At 44.6% G+C, this 9,623-nt stretch overlaps 1 protein-coding gene across 4 annotated transcripts in view; it reads right to left on the reverse strand.

Annotated features, from left to right (window-relative positions):
* ZNF638 (zinc finger protein 638) overlaps positions 1-7,076 on the reverse strand; it is a 138,125-nt gene extending 131,049 nt beyond the window's left edge. For 2 of the 4 annotated variants that reach the window (XM_075556987.1, XM_075556985.1), the window contains exon 1: positions 6,928-7,075. In XM_075556987.1, the coding sequence (XP_075413102.1) occupies positions 6,928-7,055 (128 nt within the window). In that variant the 5' untranslated portion in view covers positions 7,056-7,075. Of the gene's footprint in view, positions 1-6,633; positions 6,650-6,927 lie in introns of those variants that run through there. The other 2 variants (XM_075556986.1, XM_075556992.1) reach the window with 2 other exon arrangements.
* Positions 7,077-9,623: the final 2,547 nt, after the last annotated feature.

The following is a 9,623-nucleotide window of genomic DNA, read 5'->3' on the forward strand; positions in this document are numbered from 1 at the left end:
TAGGTGTAAGATATGAAAATAAATATAATTTATAATTAATCAAGGGGTCACAAGGGCAGAAGGGGGGGAAAGTGGGGGAAAAAAGAGAAACTGATAACAAAGGCTCAAATAGAAAGTAAATGTTTAGAAAATAATGATGGCAACATGTACAAATATGCTTGATACAAATGATGTATGGATTGTTAAGAGCTTTAAAAGTCCCCAATAAAATATTTTTATTATTATTATTAAAAGATCCTAAAAAAAACCCACAACCCTCAGATGAATACCCCAAACTAAACTCACTGCTGTGACACTGGCCCTGTAACAGTAACAGGCAGGTCACCCCCAGGTCAGAAATGGAAAATTTTAAAATTGCAGCTGAAACAGGTGTAACCCAGCCCAGGATGTTTACGCTCCAAGAAGCAGCCTAGCCTTCCTACAGTATGGGTTGGCAGACCACTGGGGACAAACTGACCTTAAATGTAGAAATTACTTTGTTAGACTTTAAAACTGTTTTGTTTCACCTTCCTGAGAATGCTTTGCCAGTGTCACACAAGAACTTGCCTTCCCCCTCCCCTTGCTTGGCAAGACGCCCCACAAAAAAACTATAATACCTCTGCTTTAATGCTGTTCAGGGCTCTCGCCTTACAGACTGAGCCTGCCTCGGTTGCTGGTGAGGGCCCAGATTCGAATCTGTCTAAATAAAGCTTTACTGTTTCCATCTCTGTTTCAGTGAGTGGTCTGGGTGAGGGTCTCGCTCGCTAACAACTGCCATCGAGTTGTTGCTGACTCATTGCCACCCTATAGGAAAGGGTAAAACTGCCCGTGTGGGTTTCTGAGATCGGAACTCTTTAAAAAACAAAACAAGAAAAAATAAATAATTTTAAAAACCAAGAATATGGTTTTGTTGGCCTACAATCCACATAGCATAAAATTCAACAGTACAGTCATTAAGAAGAGTGTTACAATCATCGCCACGATCACCTTCAGAACAATTCCTTCTTTCTTGTCCTCATTGTTAGTAGCCCCATGTCCTCTCAACTCGCCCTGCCGTACCTCCAAGAAATCATTAGTCCAGTTACGGTCTCTCTCTATATATTTAACTATCCTGGGTTTCACATACAGAAAAACAAAATTAACAAAGTAAAACAGCGGAAAACCTCAAATGAAAAGAAAGCAGGATGCAGGCCATGTGCCATAGAACACTGTGACATTGGATCCTGACCTTCATGGAACATGGCTGGCCCCAAAGGCCGCACCAGAGGCGTACGATGTGGAAACCCCACAAGGTGAGCTAGGCTTTACCTCAATACACCAGTACCCTGAGGGATTAACAATGAAAGTACAAGGTGTGTGAAGAAGCAGAAGACAGCTAGACCAAGAGTACTGAACTGTGGTAGGGGAGCATCATTACCTACTACATCAATGCCCTACTTATTGTCGTGAGATAGTATTCCAGCACACTGTGACCGACATCGTCAGTGAACATCATTGCAGATTGTGCCTGACCACCAACTCCCATAGTTTGTGCAAATAGTGTCCATTCTCATAAGGACTTTTTCTGTAGGTGAATAATCCATGTCTTGTGATAAGCAGTTAGCCTACACTTGCTCAATCTCCCTCTCTCAAAAGTATTTTAAAATTAATATCAAGGGCTAATTAGTACTCTATAATCAGAAGGTCATTATGTTCCAGGAAGATGATGGATTAGATTCCCTACCATAAATTAGCAAGGATGTCACACTAAGGTGAATCAGTGGCAGATAAAAAGCATAGATTCGGGGATGGATTTGGGTTTCACACTTAATCCTAGCTTCAATCTAAGAACAATTACCGTATATACTCGTGTATATACTCGTGGGGTTCGGCTTATACACGGGTCAGTGGTACCCCAGCAAGGTGTAACATCTCACGGGTGATTGCCTTGCCATTCCTCTGCTGTTCATTCAAAACCCCGCTGACACTGCAGGGCTTTGAATGCTTGTTTACTCACATCTAACCAATCAGAGCCCTCCTATGACGTAGACAGCTCCAATTCACAGAAGCACCTGTAGTGATTCACTTATGCCAGCAGCTGAACTGGTAAGGATGTGTCTGTGGCTGCGCTCCTTCTCTCCCCTCTGGTCTCTGTGTTAATTCACATCCTGCATTTTCCACCCTAGGCTTATACTCTAGTCAATCATTTTTTTTCTGGTTTCCCACGTAATAATTAGGTACCTCGGCTTATACTCAGGTCAGCTTATATTCAAGTATATACGGTAGTTCATATGATGACATGGCCCTGCTGGATATTCACCCTCATGAAAGGAAATACAGGAGATATGGGTGGTATGCAAAGTGTGGTGAAGAAATTAGATGGTACCCAACTATCAGAATAGTGTCTGGGGTCTTAAAGGCTTGTTTCCAAACAAATAGTCATTTAAGTGAGATTTCCAGTAAGCCCATATGGAAGAATCACACCAATATCCGTGATCCAAGGATTGTACATTACATAATCTAAGTCCAAAGGAGGGAACAGTATCTGAGCTTAAATTGTTAGATTCTGGTGTACAGAAGGCTATGGATGACAGTGGAAGCCCAAAATACACTTGCAGGATCTACCTAAGGAATAAACCTGGGTGATTACCCTCTAACCATAATTAAGGGATGGGAATAACCCAGACAGAGTCTTGGAAAGATGACTATAGTAGATTAAAATGATAAAGCTGACTTAAATGGTTAAAATCTTGTCACTTGATCTCCCTTCTGATACACTTTCAGCTTGATCTAGAATTTTTCTGTTTTTTTTTTAATTTTTCATATTGGAGTTTAAATCTGTTCTATTATCATTGTTGGAGGCCATATTGACTCTTTTATTATGTGGTTTTCTAAATTTTTCAGTATACGAAGCTCAGGATAGGTGAATCCATAGAGACAACAACCAGAATAAGAGTTCCTGGGGAGTATGGTGAGGGAGGGAGGGTAAGGCGGGATCTGATATCAAGGAGTTTAAGAAAGAAGAAAATGTTTTGAAACTGAGTTTGGTAGAAATTGTACAGCACTGCTTGATATGACTGAACTATGGAATGGTATGATGTCTTCATTAGCTCCTAATAAAATGGTTTGGGAAAGAAGAGGTGGGGGGAGCATAAAATATTTAAAACTAGAACAAATTTAAAATGAGTCAAAATGGAGAGATCAAATGCTAGCACATTACATCTGAACCTAACTATATTTGCTACAATCAACTTTACAATGCTCTCTGTCTGGTCACGTCCCTGGATTATGGTCAGAGGGCATTCACGGGAGGCTGAATTCACGTGTAGACTCTGCAAATGGATTTTGGGCTTTCACTGTCATCCATCTCCTTCTGCAAATCGGCTGTTCACGATTTAAGCTCTGATGCTATTTCCTCTTTTGGAAAGAAACTGGAACTCTTTACAGAAGTAGGAAGCCCTGTCTTTCTCCTGCACAGTGGCAAGTAGCTTTGAACTGCTGACTTTCAGGTTAGCAGCTCAAGTGGAACCACTAGGTCACTGTGATAGTTAGACAACCTGGCCAATTGGAACATGTGGGATTAATCAGGCCACAGTTTGATTGGCGGGCAAAGAGATAAATGGCTCTGTAAAGCCTGCTCTCTTGCTCTCTGGTGATCAGAGTGTGCTGCCACTAGGTTCCCTGTGAGCTATGGACTACCTATGGGCCAAGTCAACCCACGGATTGTGTCGCTAGAGCTTGAGGCTCCTCTGAGGCCTGTTCCACCAAGCTGCTGGTGCTTACAGTGCTTGAGCATCCTGTCGCCTTGCATTCAATATCCTATCCAGGCCTGCTCCTGAACTACTGACTGTTGGTGACCCACCCTGCTGCTTGTTGTCTGTGGGCAGACTCTGATGGCCTTGCCTGAGGGAGGACTCTGCTGTTTCCTTGACCTTGGGCCCAGCAGCCCATGAGTTGAAGGACCTCCAGTACACTAACTGTTCCACGGAAATGAATTAAACTGAACCCTCTGTACTGCTGTGTAGACTAATTTGCTGTTATATTCCTTCTCACTGTATAAACCTATCCACATATATACATATATATATATATATATATATAAAATCATAAGTGTCCTGGTTTCGTTTCTCTAGAGAACCCTGCCTAACAAAGCTCCCCTCCTCAGATGAATGCTGCATAGAAGAAATGTTGAGGTTTCAGGGAGAAGGGAAAAGAGAACTCTTTCAGCAATGGTAAGTTACAGGGAGATTAAAGAAAGACCCAAGTTCTTATTACATTAAGTTAATGGTCATAATATTCCCAGCTACCAGTACTTAATCATCACATCTCTTTCTGGAAGAACATGTCATATTACTTTATTCTTCAGTGTCGCTGACAGTGCAATGGAGAAGGATAAAGTAACGATCCCCATGCCTCAGAATTGCGCATCCAACACTATTAACACTATCCTAACATGAAGAACCTGATTATAAAGTTGTGAGTGAAAGTAAGTCTCAACAAATGGGGAAACATTTGTTGCCTACTTTAAATTTTTTTCTATATTTTGTAATGATTATGTTAATAAAAGATGACTATAAAAAAGAACATTCAAAACTTCTTTAGGAAACAGCATGAATGCTGTATTCAAATGATTACACGAACATACAAATCTATTTTTAGGTAAGATAATGCGTACTACGCAATTCTACAGATGTTAATGAACACAGTGCCAATTTCCTAAAAAGAGAAACCCCCAAGAAATGCTTTAAACTATCCTATTCTTATAGATCCGACTCCAAGGGGTCCTCTAGGGCAGGGTAGAACTGCCCTGTAGGTCTCCGAGACTGGACCCCTTTAAGAGGGCGGAAAGCCTTGTCTTTCTCCCGAGGGGTATGAGTATCTGGTCTTTCCAAAGTGCTGACCTTGAGGGTAGCAGTCCCACACTAGGTCTTGGAGTCAAAATCCATGGCAGTGAGTTTGAGTTTTGTTTGTTTTTGTTTTTAATAGATAAGGAGTCCTGGTGGCACATCTGAATAATCCCTGGGCTGCTAACCAGAAGGTCAAGGGTTCAAACCTACTAACCATGAAGATGAGGCTATCGGCTCCCGGCAAGATGTACAGCGCTGGAAACCCTGAGTTGGACGGCAGTGGGTTTACTTTGGTTTATTCTCAAAGAATACTGAGGAAGTTTTCCTAGCCACCATAAAAAATCCCCAGAGGCGAGATAAGAAAATATTGTATTTTATGGCTCTCTTTACCTTTCCTTCCCAAAACTCCACTTAAGAGTTTAGATAATAAGACACAAAGAGTCTTGACAACTACGACAGGAAAACAACACCAACGTCCTATAAAGGTAAGCAGAAAAGGAAACGATTCTTGGCAGAAAAGATAGGAATGTTTTTTTTTTAATTTACTAGAGAATTAACAGTAGCCTTGACAAATTTAAAGGGTGTATTTAAAGTATTTAAGCTCTTCCTTATAACCAACGGATAAAACAGAGAAGCATTTCGGAATAAGACCAATCATCAAAGTATCCTCCAATCTCTACTCTATCCTCATTTTTCAAATCCCATGGGTATTTTATCTTCAGGAGGCAACAGACTCAATTATAGAGAGCACTCTTCTCGAACCAGCGATCACTTTTCCTAAACCTCACTGGATAAGAAACAGGCACTTACAAAAACCACTGGGGCTTGGGAAAGGGTAAATAAAGTAGGTTGGAACAATGTCACCAGAACTTGGCTCTCGAAACCAGCTAACCAAAAAAGATAACATAACACTGAAACATTCCGCGCCTGCAATATCGTTCTTTGCCCTCCCAGCTTCCAACAGCTCACACAAATGCTTGGGAGAAGAAGGTAGTACAGTCCTGGTATTCAATTGCCATCACAATCCCCTTGATCACATTGTTCCCTTGGCACTACACTTTCGAGAGGGCTGAGAATCGGGCCAGAAGGCTGATGCTGCTAAGAAAAGGTCCCAGGCCAGGACGAGAGGAGTGTCCTACCAGGCATGCAGCTGGGCTTCCTTGTGACTCGCGGGGATCCAAATCGCTGCAATAAACAGCCAGGTCAGGTTGACGTCCTCCAGCCCTTCTCTAGGCGGCCTGACAACAGTCCCTCAGCGCCCGCCAGGGAGGGAGCTGCCCAGTGTCAGCGAGACAAGCGGTGACCCTTGTTTTCCCACAGCTGATAAATGGGATGCGGGAGGGGGCGGGGAGGTCTACACGCGCTATTTACACACTATTCCAAAATTTGGAAGCTGGGTATGCAGTAATGAGTGAAAGTAGGCATAAGCAAATTGAACTAAAAGGTGTTTCCTCTACCTGCGTGACCCCGCGAAACACTATGCATGTCTTTCTTTTTCTCGAGTTTGCAGATTTCCTTTAGTGAAACGTTATCCTTATAAAATAAAAAGAAGTGTCAGTGTTGCATTTAAATACTTGTCCTGAACATCTGCATATATTTATATATATTATTTTTTGAGACACAGAATACTGTGCAACTCTACAAAATCATAATGAGCACGGTGTAAGGGGGGTGGGGAGGCTCGAACTCGACGGCGAGATGTTACTGGCACACCCTCCAACCCTCGGCTATTCTGCGACCCTTCACACGCCCCAGCAGTGGAGATAAACCGGAACTTAAACGTGATTTCCCACCAGCCCCGCCCGCACTTCGCGGCGGCCGGACTCACCAGAGAAACCAGGGAACTTCGCTGCCCCAGCGATGGCCACGCACAAGCGGGCGCCGGGGGCAGCGGGAGCCCCGGGCTCTTAGCTGACCGGCACCAACGCGGACAACCCGCTTACTCCTACACGGCGGCGCCCTGGCGAGGGCCTGCTACCGGGGAAATCGGGACCCGAACCCCGCGACGCCAGGGGGCTGCACACCCGAGGCCCTGGAGGCCTGCTCGCGCCCTCCCTGCCCGCCCACCGCCGATGGCCCCTACAGCGAGGGCGGGGGGCCCAGGGGCAACACAGGGGCTCACCGCCTCAGCGGGTCCGCAACTGTCGACGCCGCAACGGCCGCGGACACGGGGCTCGGCTCGGCGGCCCCGGCTGCGGCCTCGGCGGCGGCCTCGCCAGTGGCCCCGGCGGGAACGGCGTCCCGGGGCATCGCCGGCCCAGTGAGCGCGCACGGCACTCGCGCACTTCCCAGCGATCCCCGCAGGCACCCCCTTCCGCAGAGGGCGTGGCGGGGCCCGCCCCTTCCGAGGCCAGCCAATGGGCGCGAAGCGCGGGAATCCGGGGGGCGGGGCCGGAGCCGGCCGGGCCACCCCCGTCGCTCAGCAGCTCCCCTGCGACCAGCGACGCCAAGGACACTGAGGTCCTCTGTGTCCGCTGAGATTCCAAGAAGTTGAGGCCACCTCTCTAGTATTGTGAGGTCTCCCCCCTCTCTCTCCTTTTATTGGGACAGTCGTTTCTTTGTCTTGAAGTCACAGAGCCTCTATTGAGAGCCCTCCGCAAGCGCTTAGAGACACGTGTGAATGAGAAACAGCTGGGTGGACACGTAGATGTGGACGTGACTAAGGAGCCCGCCGAAGTCACATGCCCTAGCAAAAGGTCCTCTGATTGTGTGTAAAACGCAGGGAAGGGACGAGAACCTTCCCTGCATCCGGCCTGGTGAGAACCAAAAGGTCACCCTCCAATTCCCCTGCTCATGATCTACAGTGGAGAACAATCCATTTTTTTCTGATTTTCTTCTTTTAGACATAATGACAACGAGGTAATATGTTTGACAGTTAAAATGGAAATCAAATGTATGTATATGTATGGATTGTGATAAGAGTTGTATGAGTCCCTAATAAAATGTAAAAAAAGAAAAGAGGAGGAAAAAAAGGATTAGGGCAAAGACTGTACAGATGTGCTTTATACAATTGATGTATGTGTATGTATGAACTGTGATAAGAATTGTATGAGCCCCAATAAATTGTTTAAAAAAATGGGAATCAAAACGGTATGCTATGTGGCGCAGAATGAATTTTTTGCCCCCTCTGCACCCTCCCCCACCCTTCTTTTCCTCTTAGTCTTTTTGAAAAAAAATCACTTTACTGCGGGTTCTTATAGCTCATATCACAATCCATCCAACCATCAATTGTGTCAAGCACATGTGTACATATGTAGCCACCACCATTTTCAAAAGATTTTCTTTACTTGAGCCCTTGGTATCAGCTCATTTCCCTCTCCCCACCCTCCCTCCCTCATGAACCCTTGACAATTTATCCGTTAATGTTTTCTTCCTGTCTTACACAGACCGTTGTCTCCCTTCACCCACTTTTCTGTTGTTCATCCCTTTGGGAGGGGATTATATGTCGATCATTGTGATGGGTCCCTCCATCCTCCCCACCTTCCCCTTCCCCTCCTGGTATCGCTACTCTCATTATTGGTCCTTTGGGATTTCCTCTTAGTCTTTCAGAGAGTTTATATTAAAGCGCACACATTCCCCTGTATATGTACTCCTCCCCCCGCCCACGGACTCTGCACACCTGCACACGGCTTTGCACCTTGCTTTTCTGCACTCATTCGTGGGTCTTGGTTGCCTTTCATTGTTTCAACATTGCATGGTGTTCCATCACATTGTCTCAGGCTGTTTCCATTCCATTCTTTTGCTGTGACCATGTCAACTCACTGCCATCAGTGGATTCTGACTCATAGCCAGGGCCTGGGTAGAACCACCCCTGTGGGATCCCGAGACTAAACTCTTTAGGGAAGTGGAAAGCCTCCCCTGTCTCCTGCTTTCTTCAGTCAGTAGTCTTCATGTGCGCAAACATGGATACAATAACGACTCCGGAATCAAGTGCATGGGTGGGAAGTTAGGGGCTTTAAACCTTCTGATAAATATTGCCAAATTGATCTCCACGGTGGCTGTTTCAGCTTGAAATCCCAAAGCACCCATGTCCCCATTTATTTCTTTATATAATACATTATCAAACTTAAATTTCCTACTTTTTTTTGGTGAACGGCCAACACCCATCCTTTGTCCATTTTTTTCTACTTAAGTGTGGTTTTAAAATTTTTGAATGGTAGCCTAAGAATTGGTCCATTGTGGATAAATTGCTTTTGGTTTACCCACTTGGTCACATTTTAAAAGTAGTTTTTCATTGTTTTGTTTTGTTTTTACTTGCTTAGGAAAGCTGTTGTTACCACCCATGCCAACTCCGAGATTTAGAAAATTTAACCATAATTGCTTCCAGTGTGTTGGACATATGTAGGCATACCTCGTTTTATTGCCCTGTGCTTTACTGTGCTTTACATACACTCTCTTGTCCACAAATTAAATGTTTGTGGCACCCCTGCCTCACACAAGTCTAGGGGCACCATTTCCAACTGTGTGTGGGCACCGCGAATCTGTGTCACATTTGGTTAATTCTCAGTTAATATCCTAAAGTTTCCCCTAATTCTATGGTATGCTTAACAGAAGACAGTATAGTATCAATATAACTTTTATATGCACTGGGAAACCAAAGAATTCACATCACATGCCTTGTGATATTCGATTTATGGCAGAGATCTGAAACAAACCCACAGTATCTCGTCTGTATATCATCGACAAGGCAGATAATCCGTAATAACAACAATATACAAGGATAAAATACACAAGCATCGCTAATAGGACCCAGTTTATATACGCATGGATTTATTTAAAAAATATGTTTCAACACATCTTTTCCATTAGTGAGTGGCT

This window comes from Tenrec ecaudatus, chromosome 8, assembly GCF_050624435.1.
Source record: "Tenrec ecaudatus isolate mTenEca1 chromosome 8, mTenEca1.hap1, whole genome shotgun sequence".
In the NCBI taxonomy this organism is placed as follows: domain Eukaryota; kingdom Metazoa; phylum Chordata; class Mammalia; order Afrosoricida; family Tenrecidae; genus Tenrec; species Tenrec ecaudatus.